This window comes from Podarcis liolepis (genome assembly GCF_965112155.1).
Source record: "Podarcis liolepis genome assembly, chromosome: 8".
Taxonomy (NCBI): Eukaryota; Metazoa; Chordata; class Lepidosauria; order Squamata; family Lacertidae; genus Podarcis; species Podarcis liolepis.
This window is the reverse complement of record NC_139560.1, coordinates 68,949,994-68,964,709: the sequence shown is the minus strand read 5'-3', so window position 1 is coordinate 68,964,709 and position 14,716 is coordinate 68,949,994. Positions and strand designations below refer to the sequence as shown.

Sequence of the window (14,716 nt, the reverse complement as noted above, 5' to 3'; positions counted from 1 at the left end):
ATATATCATCTCCCAGAAAGCCTTAATCTTTGGGCACGTCCACCAAAGGTGGTAGAAAGTACCTTCAGTTTCTTTACATTTCCAACACTTATTATCAGGCAAATGGTAAATCTTTGCTAGCTTGACTGGGGTCGTGTACCACCTATAGATCATTTTCATGATATTTTCCTTTAAGGCATTGCATGCCGTAAATTTTATCCCGGTGTTCCACAACCATTCCCAGTCAGCAAACATAATGTTATGACCAATGTCCTGTGCCCACTTAATCATAGCTGATTTAACTATTTCGTCTTGTGTATTCCATTTCAGCAGCAAATTATACATTCTTGACAAATTCTTAGTACTGGGTTCTAACAGTTCAGTTTCTAATTTTGATTTCTCCACCTGGAAGCCAATTTTCCTATCTTGTTTGTACACCTCCATTATTTGATAATAATGGAGCCAATCTCGTACTTTGGGTTTCAATTTCTCATGACTCTGTAACTTCAATTTATCTCCATCTTGTTCCAAGATTTCCCAATACTTTGGCCATTCGGCCTCCATATTGAGCTTTTTCAATGCCTTAGACTCCAAGGGTGACAACCATCTAGGGGTTTTGTTTTCCAGCAGGTCTTTATATCTTATCCAAACATTATATAATGCTTTTCTGACAATATGGTTTTTGAAGGCCCTATGCACCTTAATTTTATGTCTTTGAGAGCAGTTCAGCCCATGAACTCTGCACGTTTAAAGGATGCTACGTTGTCATTCAATCAGAATCACAAGAGGTACCGGCAAGAAAATATTGCAGTGTCGGGTATTCCTGCTCAGTATGCCAATCAGCTATGCCTTCTTTCAGGATATGATATTCTGTTTTCCCTGCCTCTCCGCCTCATGTTTTCCTGATCCAATATGCTGCATTCTGTGCCCAATCATTGGACCATTTGTGGTGGAATGGGGTGGGAGGTCCACATACAACTCCTGGCCTAATGGTTTGTTCTGCTTCTGCAAACCTCAGATTCTCCGAGTCTGCAGATATCTCCCTCTTGATACCAGGAGCCATGTTCTTGCTACATAGCTGTCATAATTCAGTACTTGAGTTTGCTGTTGCAAACCTCAAAATTTTGCAGTGCATACTGTGTACGAAACAGCATGTGTATGTACCTTGGGACTGGAAAATAGCTGATGTAACAAAAAAAATTAAACGGCAATCCTGGAAATTGCAGGCTGGTTAGCACCATAATCTCTAAGCAATGTTCCTGGAACGTAACTGATGTGAACATTGCACGACCTTGCCGTATGACACCCCTGCATTTCCTTATGTATACGTATTAAGGACTTAGTGACAGCATCTTCATATTTGTTAACATTCTAGCTTATCAATTTCCCCAAGTTTGAAGGGAATAAAGCCCCGAAATCTGACATACACGCACCAGTAATTTCATTAAAGAAATGTAAAAAATGAGTTTGATGTTGTCGACTTAATTTTTAATAGGCTATGATCCGCAAGTCAAAGTCACCACCAATTCAACATAATTAGCAGCCCTTGATCAAAAGAGACCTGGGATTATTTAAATGGAATGAAAGCAATGAGAAGGGTAGCCTATTAAAAGCATTCTTCTAGGTCAGGGTTAACAATGTAATTAGGATATACTTTTAACTACTACAACCTTGCCTTGTATTCTTTCTGAATGAGAAAAATAATTTAGAACTAGTGTTTTGCCAAACCACGGTGTTACCTATTAGTACTGTGTCGCATTAGTGTTCTGCTTGCAGATGATTCTGTATGCAGAGCCGGCCCATCCATGAGACAGTGTGAAGCATCCACTTCAGGTGGCGGAAGCGCAAGAGGCGGCACCCTGCCTGCCCCACCGCTTCTGCCACTGCCAGAATGCCTCCTCTCGACAGCAAAATGGAGGCGGTGGTGTTGCTGCTCCTTTTCCCTGCCCTTGGAGTGGAGAAGACAAGTGGCAACACTCTGAGGAGCATGCTGGCATTCACTGAATTGGCAATAGCCAGGGCGTTCCCGAGTGTAGTGTTGTCCCTTGTGTCCCCCCTCCCCAAGGTAGGGGAATACAAGTGGCAATGGCGGAATTAGGGGGCGGGGCATATTCCTCAGGTGGCAAAATGGGATGAGCCACCCCTGCCTGTGCATGTAGCAATTTCTGGGAAACCATGCATCCTCGTAATATTCAGGTGCAGATCTATGTCGTGGGAGGAGGGAAACGGTTAGCCATTTGTGATTAAAAAAAATGCTTCTTGCACAAATAGTTGAAGATAAATCTTTACTTGTTAGGTTGGCAACAGTTGAACAACCGGTATTATTTACGTAGACATTAATGATTGTTTCTCCCTTGAGCCCAAGAGAGGGTTTAATTCTTTTTTTCAAAACTCCTTTGTAGCAGTGCATAAGTTACTAATCCTTAGCTTGCCTGTCCTCACAGCATCCTCCAGAAAGCATCTTCATGAAGCCCCCACCCTCTCACATTCACAGCCAAAGATCAAACCAACACAATAACCAAGCCACTGCCTTCTGCCACCTCCTTTCCCCAATACCATTTATCCTTTGTGAAATACATTCACAATACAATACAAACACGAACAGAAACGCCAGGGCAAACAGGTTGAAACTTGTAGTTCGGTAGGTTCTCTGCAGAGTTCGAATGAGTGACTGAGCTCGAGCCCCTACTGCAGCCCTAGAGGATTGACAGCCCAGCATTAGCCTCCCCGCCTCCCATTTCTTCTAGAGCAGGGCTGAGAAACCCATGAGCCTCCAATGCCATTGGACTCCAACCCCCATCAGCCCTAGCCAACACTGCAGTTGGTCAAGGATGATGGGAGTGGTAATCCAGCAGCCGCTGTAGTCCTACAGGTAGACCCATCTTGGTAGTGGCATGTTGGCAGGAGAGACAGCTATGAATCCCTTGTTCTTCTAGAGATGAACCAGCTGTTTGATCACCAGGGGTATACCACACAGCCCTACGGTGATGATCAGCTCTGTGATAGTGGCTGCTACTAGGAAGTTGAACTTAACCATGTAGCATGGTGCAAACTAAGGCTCCGTCCATTATTCATCTTTTGCCAAGAAGCTGGAAGAACAGAGGCTTAGCTCCCTCCTGTCTGACTTGAGATGAAAGTACATGCACCACTTCCCACCCATTGGGTGTAAACTGCCCAAAGAACCTCTTTTCTCCTGGGCATCCCTTTCCCCTTGCTAGGGCTTCGCTAGGGCATTCTCTTCTCTCCACTTACAGCCTAACATGATCAATTGCATAGCCGTGCTTCCTAAGGGCGGCTGCAGCTAAAACAAATGGTTAGCATCAGGCTGCAAATTAAGAATCGAACATAAACAGGTTTTCTCCATTGCTTCCGAGAACTATGTCACATACACTGTGCTAAATCTGTGATGTTCGGATTTCTGGATATTAGGCTTCCGTTTGAAAAACTTACATCGCTAATCCCCAGTTCGCTGAATATGTGAAAGATGCTTGCTTAAAGCTTGTTAAATAACTTGGCAAATCCAAACTGTGGCACTACTGCCAACTTTCAGTATATGTCTGAGATATTAATTGTTGCCCCAGCTTGAGGTCCTGGTTTCTGCAACTCATATAATTCCAGGAGAATTTCTGCTGGCATGCAGCCTTTGAAGTCGACAGACACGCAAACTCTTCCAGCCCCAGACTTTTAAAAGGTATCAGGGAGATGTTCTTTCCTTTCACTTGAAAAGAAGCAGCAGCAGCAGCAGAAAGTCTCATGATCTTTAATTCACTTTAATCCGTTCATCAGGAAGGCTTGACTGCTGACCTTTCAACAGATGGAATTAGAAACGGTAACCTAACGCCATGGCCCTGTGATTTTGTTACGTTGAGAGCGGATGCTAAATTCACAGTGACTACATACAACACCACTTAAAAACCCTTGCATTGAAGGAGCTCCTCCATGTAGCCAACTTCAGGTCCCATCTTATTCCCCATCCAACCCTCTCTCTCTCTCTGTGATGGCCTGGGATTCGGACTCGGATGCTGAACCTGAGGGAACCCCTCACAGGATTCCCCGCCTCCAGAACCAGCTGAGCCAGGGCTGGGGCATGAGCCTGAAGGGTCCTCACCTGTGCTGGATCCTGTGCTGAGTCTGCTCTGGCTCCTGAGGTGATGGAGGACCCATTGCCTGCAGGTGCTCCACTCTCAGCCCCATCAGAGGAAGCTGAGGTTGCCTCTGGGTCCGTTATCCCTCCAGCCTCTCCTGAACTGCAGAGGCTCAGGGCAGAGAGGCGGAGGGAACTAAGTTCCCGCAGGAGGAGTGCTCGCCTCCAGGCCAGGAGAGGTGAGTCACCAGAGGATCGGGGTCGGCCTATGCCTCGGGGCAGATAAAAGCCAGCCAGCCCCAGTCCCAAGTTGCGGGAGCAACATAGTTGGTTGCTAGTTCCTGCCTGAGCTCCTGACCTGCCCTGGCTCCCTGCTTGCTTACCTGTTCCTGACTTCACCTGACACCCTGCTCTGCACCCAGCTTCAGCTACTATGGACTGCCTCCACATTGCACCTTTGACCATGGACCGGACTTGGATCTCACCTCTGGGGTAACCCATGGGACCAGCACACTCTCCCTCACCAATCCTTGGGAGCAGGGAAACAGTTGGCTGAATTCCAACTCTCCCACTTGGCAACCTCAGCCAGTCTCCCCTGCTGCTTTCCTAGGCATTACAGCAACCATAGCTTGGTTGAAACAGGTAAAGCGATATGGGAGGGCAACTCGCAATCCCTTGCCTAAGTAGACACTGTCAGGAGCTTGTCCTACACTTAAGTAGGACCCTGGCAGAGACACATCCCCAAATGGCATGTTCCCTCCCTCCTGGTCGATCGTTCGGGAGTTTCAAAAGCTTTCTTCAGCCCGAACATCACAGCGACTGATGCCAACAGACATCGGAACACTTAGGGATCCGCAGAGTCTTCGCAGCTTACGTGACAGACCTCAGCAACTCAGCATTTTGGCTAATCTACTTTATTTACATATAAACACACACGGAGCACTGCAACATGGCTCCCTCTCTCTCTCTAGCATCAGACAGCAAAGAGAATGAACAAAGGACAACAGTCCCACTTCACAGAACACAGTAACACAAACATCCTGTCTCTGTCACTTCCCACTCTGTGGAGTCAAAACATATACCGTCATGTGGTAGACAACAATCCCATGACTGCAATCACGAAGCAGGAATTCTAACAGACACTACAGTGAACACTTATCGGAGAGCATTTGGAGGAAGAACCACTTCAACCGGGCATAGGCTGCGTGGCACTCCTGCAAAGAAAAAGAGCTGCCCAGTTGGTCCCAGATCATACACTTGTGGATTGGAGTGTGTATGCCCCTACTACTGCCATGGAAAGACAAGCCATCTCCTTGCACTCAGGTGTCTAGCATTAGTATTCCTCCCCTTTTGCCTGTGCAGTGTTACTGTGATGCATGAGAAGCTTTTTCGGATGGCATGGGCAGGAGGAAAGCTTTGCGTATCCAGGCACAGATCCTCCTCATTGAGAGCCAGGCCCCAGATAATTAAGACACAAGACAGCATAGGTATAGGATTAAAGCAGGCCACAACTTTATTAATTTCTGATGTAGGAATGCCTTGGCTTAGGCATTGGGTGTGTATCCCTCACAGTCCCCCAGTTAGGGTCTGCGGCTAAGCAGGGTTAGACAGAAATCGTGGGGACACTACAAAATGTGTGTTTATGCAGCTGCCCCCCTTTTCCTGTTGTGGAGGGGAGTTTTACCATCCACCAAGTGCTCATGGTCAGTGACTCCCCTTACAAACCCCTCTTACGGGGCCCTACTTAACACTGCCGCGTGAGGGATGCGTTTACCACACTACGGGACAAGAAGATAAGCCCAGGAGCTGCTTGGTAAAACAAAAGGCTTCCGGGTACCACTTCCCAGCTCCCAGTTGGTTACCCCCTGAACCGTCCAACAATGAGCCTCTCTCCATGACACTTTGAGCTGACTGAATGGCCAACGTCAGCAGGAGCCTCCTTACCTGGCCCTTGCTCCACCTGCCCCCCGCCAATTTGCTAATTTGAACCGGGGCCAGGCAGGAGCCCTGCAACCTCGCTGGCCAGCCCAGGAGACAGAGCAAAGGCCAACAGCTATGGCTCGGCTTCCCAGGCCAGGGAGCCTGCGCCAGGTCACAAAAGCCGCCCGCCGACAATACTGGTGAGCGGTCATTCTATAGCCCTTGCTGACTGATCCATTTCATCTGTTGCCCTCCTATATCTTGCAGTTTATTGCCAGCCTGGCCAAAATATTATAAATCCTGCCAAAAAAAAAAAAAACTTTTAAAGAATTGCATTGCTGACATTTCCATTTTAGGTGGGTCGGTGATTTTCAGCAAGTTCTGCTCTTGGGTACATTTGGTATTGAATTATTAAGAAGCAGTGATTGGTCATCCTGTTCAACTGGGAAGTGCAGGAAAACAACAGCCTGTTCCTTCCCTTGCATGAGTAAATCTGTGCCCTACAGTTATTTTATTATTATTTTGTTTATTGAATTTATATACCGCCCTATACCCGGAGGTTTACGGTTTATAGAGAAGGCTACAGAGCTCACTAAATTTTCACTAATGCACGCAACCATTATTGAGGCAGAAAAGTGCAATGAAACACCTTTTAGTTCAGTTTTCTTGTGACAGGCAGTGCAATCATAGACATGACTACTCAGGAGTAAGGCCTTGTGATGCCTTGGGTGAAGTTACTTAGGTTGCAAATAATGTTACGCTTACCTGGAAATAAATGTGCAAGAGAGTTGCAGGCTGAATAAGCCAGAGCATCGCTATGTTCATGCCACATTAGCTTTCAACATGATCATTAGCAGGAAATTTTCACAAAATTATATTATACTACAGAAACCCTGAGCTGGGAGGAAATGATCTTGAGACAGGTTTCCTACCATATCACGCTTTGAAAATTTTATTTTCTGCACAAGAAGCTTCACAGGTTGCATTTGTTTTTTGAAGAATGCAAGTTGTTCACCTGTTGAATCTTGATGTCTGTACCAAGGAGACAAAGAGAGAGATAGCCAAATATTTTTTTAAAAATCCATGCTCAAGTAAAGAACTCCAGAATGCCAGTTGTAGCACTTAACATGGAAATTATGAATTGGCCTAATGTGTTTGGGTTGTGTCTCAATGGGTGTTGTGAATAAAATAGGATTTTGGCAAATATATGGTGAGGAATTACAAATGTTCCATCTGCTGAAGCAGGGTTTCTACCGACTGGGAACCTTAGATAAATCCTGCCCAAATCACAGAAGGTATCAAGAAGTTGTTGTTGTTGTTTAGTCGTTTAGTCGTGTCCGACTCTTCGTGACCCCATGGACCAGAGCACGCCAGGCACTCCTGTCTTCCACTGCCTCCCGCAGTTTGGTCAAACTCATGCTGGTAGCTTCGAGACCACTGTCCAACCATCTCGTCCTCTGTTGTCCCCTTCTCCTTGTGCCCTCCATCTTTTCCAACATCAGGGTCTTTTCCAGGGAGTCTTCTCTTCTCATGAGGTGGCCAAAGTATTGGAGCCTCAGCTTCAGGATCTGTCCTTCCAATGAGCACTCAGGGCTGATTTCCTTAAGAATGGATAGGTTTGATCTTCTTGCAGTTCACAATATCAGTACAACAAAATTGGTTTGGTGGGGTTTGTTGTTGTTGTTTGCAATATAGCTGTAGAGTGCACCATAAAATTATTTAAAAGCATTTTTGGAGCGATCTCTAAATGACTTTGTTTCTATTTTCAGGTATTCTGTAGATCGGCATACTGACATGGACAGAATATTCAACATTGATTCTGGAAACGGTTCAATATTTACTTCCAAACTTCTTGACCGGGAAACATTATTGTGGCATAACATTACAGTAGTAGCTTCCGAGATCAGTAAGTTCTGCATAAACACCATTGCCATAACGAATGCAGCCTTCCAGCTGCGAATGGCTGAAAGGAAGTCAATCTCCATGCTTTGGTTGTTTTGCTGTTATTCATGGAAGTAAACTTTAAAAAAGCTTCTGTATTTTCCCCTCTTTCTTTCCCAAGGCTACAGCTTATGAAGAGGCAACTTTGTGCCTGAATGGAAAGGAAATTAGCATGCCCCTCATTTCAGATCAAATAGACTAAAGAAATCCTCCTGGCCATTGGTTAATTAGGATGGCAATTGCTGCTTGTGAACAGCTGCATAGATTGTACCCCCTCCTCACAGAAAGGGGTACATAATATTGAGGAAGGAGAGGAAAATATGCTGTTCTTTATGTCCCAACCAAATTCAGCCCTGTAGCATTGACCAAGATACTTAAAAGGCCATCATTTCAAGTCACTTACTTCTTTCTGCGTTCCCCTATTAATTTCATTAGGGCCAGATTTAATTAGAAGCCCGGAGCCCAGTACATCACTCCTAAATCCACTTACATGAAAGCTATTGTAGATGGGACTTGCTTCCAAGTAGGCAGGCTTAGAGGACTAGCAGAAGGCGTTTAGATTGCATTCAAACCAAAGGCCAATTTGTCAACTTCAGAAACATCAACCGCGTTTGCAACCCTTCTCCGTTTCTTGTTTGGTCTGAACGGGGACTCTGGGTTGGGGGGAAGGGGAACACTTCACAATTAGGCGAGTCTAGATAATCAAGTAACTGTAGGTTGCACACAACTAATTAATGAATCATCTCTATTAATGCCAATGGGTCTATTCCAAGTAGAGCTAGCACAGAAGATCACTCCGTTGAGCTCAATATTCATGCAGGGAGCCTGTGCAAATTAGGCAGCCTTGTTTAAGCCCTGTTTTCTGTGTAAACCTGCCACCGAACACTTTTTTAATCATCTCCAATATTTTAGGTCACATTCAGGTAACTAGATGTCCCGTTAATGGGAGACATCAAAACTTCTTCTAGGAAACCATGGTAACTGCAGTTCTGAGAGGAAGGGGGGAAATGGCGGACAGCTAACTTGGGTGGCCAGATAAAAAAAAGAGGACAGGCTCATACACCTTTAATGGTGAGCAGAAGATAAATAATCTCTCAAAATTGCCTCTGTAGTGTAGTGGTTCGGAGCGGTGGACTTGTAATCTGGTGAACCGGGTTCGATTCCCTGCTCCTCCATATGCAGCTGCTGGGTGACCTTGGGCCAGTCACACTTCTCTGAAGTCTCTCAGCCCCACTCACCTCACAGAGTGTTTGTTGTGGGGGAGGAAGGGAAAGGAGATTGTGAGCCGCTTTGAGACTCCTTAGGGTAGTGATAAAGTGGGATATCAAATCCAAACTCCTCCTCCTCCTCCTCCTCTTCTTCTTCTTCTTCTTCTTCTCCTCCTCCTCCTCCTCCTCCTCCTCCTCCTCCTTCTTCTTCTTCTTCTTCTTCTTCTTCTTCTTCTTCTTCTTCTTCGTCTTCTTCTTCTGCACAACAGTTGGAAGGTTCAGGAGCTCTGTGTTCTTCTGCATTTGGCTACCCTATCGCTTACCAATGATTCTCACTGGACTACAATGACCAGAATTCTTTAACCATCACATTTAAAGGGATATAGAAGTGATCGCTATCTAGCAAAGAGAGAGCCTAGGAGCACCTACATGTGCAAATGTAATTCAGTCAACACTGAGAAGAATCTGTTTTGTTGCATTTGACTTTGAAGCACAGCAGAATAACAATTATTTAATGCCTTCCATGGCATTAGATAGCTAGATTCTACAGGAAATCTCAAGGCTCTTCTTTGCAGCTCAGCAGGAGGAACAGAGCTATGTATATCCCATACTTGGGGAAGGGGGGAATTAAAAAAAATAAAAAATGCTCCCAGGCCCTCTCAATTATGTGCCAAGAGAAACGCTGAATTCTGCACTTGGAATAAATTATTCAAATTTCTCTAGTTTTTGACATTTAAGCGGGTGTTGCTAATTTAAGGTAGGCTTGAAAGTCTATTCTGAAAACTTGCTCTTTTTAAAAAAGAAAGAAAGAAAGCAAACTGAGATTCTTAGGAAGCCAATTCGTGCATCCAATACCACATTCTGTGATTATTATTATTTTTTCCCTTGGCTCTTGTAAAATTGCTGCATACACATGGATCTGCTTGATCCCTCCTTTTTCTCATGCATTATGTGTAGCTGTAAAATGGGTCACTGAACTCTCTCTGAAAACACCGCTCAAGTAGTTTAGAGAGCAGTAGGGCAAGGTCTGAGCTAGCGAGCCTCAGGTGAATGATCTTTGGTTAGCCTCTCAGAAGGGAAGGGAAGGAAGAATGCTTTGCTCCTCTCCCCACAATCTCTACTCAAAAACATTTTATGGAATCTTAAATAACATGTCGACAAGCAAGTGTGGTGTAGTGGTTAAGAGCAGTAGACTTGTAATCTGGTGAACCGGGTTCGCGTCTCCGCTCCTCCACATGCAGCTGCTGGGTGACCTTGGGCTAGTCACACTTCTCTGAAGTCTCTCAGCCCCACTCACCTCACAGAGTGTTTGTTGTGGGGGAGGAAGGGAAAGGAGAATGTTAGCCGCTTTGAGACTCCTTCGGGTAGTGATAAAGAGGGATATCAAATCCAAACTCTTCTTCTCTTCTTCTTCTTCAAGTAGCTTTTTCTTGTTTTCTAGCAGCCACAATGCCTCTTTTTCATCTCTTAAGACCACCATGCTGACTGCGCAGAAAACAGGGGTGAAGAACCCTTGTCACGCTGAAGGTCACATTTCCTTCTGGGCAATGTTTTGAGGGCCACCTGCTAGCAGTGAGCAGGGCCAGAGTAAAAATGGGGAGATCAAGGAATGTAAATTTCTCATTGTGTAGCAGGCTTGTTTCCACACACAAACACACACAAACACCAGACAAGCAAGAGGTATTATCTGAGGTCAAGGGCACATTCCAACCAGAGGAAAAACTCCCCCGGCATAAAGCAGGCCCAGTGAGGGGTGTGGCTTGGAGAAAGTTCAGAGGGCCACATGGGGAGATATGGAGGGTCGCCTTCACCCTTCAGGCCTGAAGTTCCCAACCCCTGACCAAGAACAATTGCTAAGTTTGGGGCATTTTACTGCTTTCTGTCCAGTTGTGCATATGCTTGCCCTGCACTGAGTGCAACTTTCACCCAACAGAGTATTCTCTGTTTCTGAAGCCACAAGTGCACACCGTTGTCATGCGCTTCCATGCAATGAGAAGAAAATTGCCCCACGTCTCAGCGTGATCATCATTTATCATCGATAAAGGCACCAGCAGGCACTATGCAAACAGTGAAACTAGCAGGTCCTTGCCTTCCAACTCATGATTTTGTTTGACATTTTTTAGATGCTAAAGAATGTGAAACAAAGGGGCAGAGGACTTAAGGGGAGGAGAAAAACTGTGCATTAGCTAAGTGAAACAAACAATGAGTAAAACACAGACTATAATTAGCCGACAAGTAAGGAAAGGAAGAGAGAGAGCAAGCGAGTTTTTAGTAGTTTCTTAAAATGGCAAAGAGGAGGTCAGTCAGACATCTCTTTTTTATTTTTATCAATGCTTCCTCCAGGATAGTAAGTTCCTAATCTTCAGCTATGTACTGCTAATTTGTAAGATGGTCCAAAAGATGTTAATGATGTCATTGTTCTCTGAAATTGTCATACCATGGTGCTTCCTATGAGCTGGAACTTCTTTTCTCCTCATGGACCCAACATATGGCATGGATCTTTCTCATGGTGCTGGGGTGACATGTAAAGAGCACCTATGTTTATGACCGATTACACAGCCAGCCAGTGTGGTATAATAGCTAAGAACAAGTATGCTGAGGACTACATCCTTCGGAGACAGCTGGAGTTTTTGCAGATGTTGGATGCCCCTTGTCCAAACAAGACATCTGTGGATGTTACAGGTGCCACAGGAATATGATCATAACCTGCTAGGCCAATAAAATATAGAATGTGGAGCTCCACCATTAGATGATGAGGCCCCATACTTCCTCTAGTGATTTAAAATATGAAGGTTAAGTGAGTCATGGGCAATTTGCAAATGCCTCAATGCCTTCCACCAGGAAGATTTTGGGCACCACATGGCAGGACAGAGTTCTGAACAAAGATGTCCTCTCCTAAGCCCACATTCCCAGACGTCCTGTCTCAGCGACGTCTACACTGGCTTGTTCATGTCTACAGAATGGAAGATGGCGGGAGCTGGCTTCAGGCACCAGGCCCATTGGCAGACCAGCTCTGTGCTACAAAGATGTCTGCAAATGTGACAACGTGTGGCAATCCCTTTCAGATGACTGCAGTGCCTAGAGACAGGTTGTGCTCACGAGCCCAAGGAAATCAGTGACGGACGCAGAAGTGGGATTCAAGTTGTTCAGTATGCAGCTGCCTTGCAGATGAGAGTTCTGAAGTTGTTTTGAATGATGAATTTTCCACACCTGAAAGCTATGAAAGGTGAAACAGCAAGTGCACCACAGAAAGCACTTCAAAAGCCAAGATCAAGAGAAATTTAGGATTTCAGTCTTTGGTTTGATAGATGCTACATGAATAACTAAGAAATGTGTGTGTTTGCATAATGCAGCGAGAGGAAGGGAGCTGCCTGCTCCACATAGTAACACTCCCCACTCCTTCCACAAGAAAAAGAAAGAACCGGGTGACAATTCGGTTAGACTGAAGAGAACAAAGTTAAGCAATTTATTCATTGAAGAAAAAGAACTCGGGAGGGATGAGGAAGAGATAAAGAGCAGCGAAGCTTAAAGTTTGCGTAAGCATATTGGAAAGTGGTGTTCCTGATAGTTATCGCCCGAGAACAGATTGCTTGCTTGTGGGAGAGAATATTGATTTTGCATTTCTAAGCAAGTTTCTCCTATTGACTTCAACTCTATGTTTTAAAATGTTGCAGCTTTCAGATTCGCAGCCGTTAAGGCTATGCAAAGAAAAACCTTCACTTGACATGTTTATCCTGCAATTCCGTTGTCCCTGGGAAGCCATTGGGGGGGGGGGCTTAGGAAGCATCAGATTACCCTCTCCCAGGGCAGAGAGAAAGAACTCTGAGGTTCAAAGAGGGAATTCAATGCTGAATGCCCCATCCTTTCTGTAAAGGAAGGCGGAAGCTAGAATAATCCACTTATGCACAACCTTGCACAACCGTCTTGTAAGGCTGTGGCCCAAACGATTCAATAATGCTGTCACCGATACTTGCTTAGTTATTTTACATATTTCCCGTATGGCTGTTGTCCAGAATAGTTGGATTTTAGACATCACCCCAGAACTGGCCCTACTAAACATCTCCCAAGACAATTCACAGCTGAAGGGCTTTTTCCATGCAGTAATATTTGATGGTCAGCCACACAAGAGTGGCAGATCAAATTTCAAATGTAAAGACCTCCGTAGGGGTTTCTGGTGGTCTGCTTGGCGGAATTTTATAAAGTCGGATGGATATGAAAGCGGGAGAGGATCGGAGGAGATAAAAATGAGCATAGAATTCCTACCTTTGGTTTAGGAGGCAGTTAGAGATGTATTCTGATTGTACCTGCAAATTCCCCTTAACTCTCACAGATAAATTGTGCACGCAAAAATATGTCAAAATAAAAAAATTCCTTCCAGTAGCACCTTAAAGACCAACTAAGTTAGTTCTTGGTATGAGCTTTCGTGTGCATGCACACTTCTTCAGATAAGTGCATGCACACGAAAGCTCATACCAAGAACTAACTTAGTTGGTCTTTAAGGTGCTACTGGAAGGAATTTTTTTTTTTATTTTGACTATGGCAGACCAACACGGCTACCTATCTGTAACTAAAAATATGTCACTCATTGCTTGCATTAGCCTTGTGAATGTATTGTTCCAAACAAGGCAGTGGGGGGGGGGGGCGGGAGTCAAACTCATTACTAAAATGTTTTCACCGGCTTTCTCTTTGTGTCACTACAGACAACCCAAAGGAAAGCAGCCGCATCCCAGTGTTTATTAAAGTCCTGGACGTGAATGACAACGCCCCGGAGTTTGCCATGTTTTACGAAACCTTCGTCTGCGAAAACGCAAAGGCCGAGCAGGTGTGCGGTTTGCACTTCGTAACGAATAAATATGAGATTTATAAACGTGGTCTGTGTTATAGTGGCAACAGCACTGTGCCTGTGAGCTGGCACTATGCATTGCAAAGGAACTGACAGTGATGCTAAGTGAAATGAGACCATGACTATCTTGCATCGGCTTGCGACTGGCATTCCCTTAGGAGCTGATGTGATGCGGCACTGCATATCACAGAGTTCAGCGTGGCTCCTTCTTGAACTTCAGTTTGCCGGCCCCATATTTTCCCTTAATTTGCTCTGTTTAATGCTTCTCTTGATGAATCCGTTGCAGGTTTGATATGAAAGGCACATATTTGAAATTAGTTCTGTTGCCACCTAGGTATTTGCAAGATCTGGGTGGGGAATGAGACAAAAGATTGGGGTCTTCTTTTTTTAAATGGACTGAAAAGAACTACTCAACATACTCTGATGTTTGGGGAGGCAAAGCCCTTTGTAGTTACCCCAGTTCACCATGCCCTACAGCCCGGGAGACAATTCACTAGTTGGGTGTGTGGCGGATTACCTGGGCATTCTGTGCCCCAGAAGAAAGGCAAAGTCTGAAGGGGGCATCTAAATGTGTTCCACAGAGTGCATTTAGAAACCTACCAGGTTTCCCAGTCATGAGGTGGCTTGCAAGCGCATTCAGCTGAGCACAGAAACCCCCTTTAGCCCATCTCTCTCAACATGAGATGGTTGGGGAGGAACAGGTATAATAAGGTTGCCCTATGTCCGGAATTTTCCAGACAT

The 14,716-nt window shown here is 45.1% G+C and overlaps 1 protein-coding gene across 1 annotated transcript in view; it reads left to right on the top strand.

The window, feature by feature from the left end:
- The window catches only part of CDH6 (cadherin 6), a 166,355-nt gene that overhangs the window by 142,741 nt on the left and 8,898 nt on the right, over nucleotides 1-14,716 (top strand). Inside the window, exons 8-9 of the mRNA XM_083519280.1 lie at nucleotides 7,753-7,889; nucleotides 13,833-13,954. Of these exons, the coding sequence (XP_083375406.1) occupies nucleotides 7,753-7,889; nucleotides 13,833-13,954 (259 nt within the window). The remainder of the gene's footprint in view (nucleotides 1-7,752; nucleotides 7,890-13,832; nucleotides 13,955-14,716) is intronic.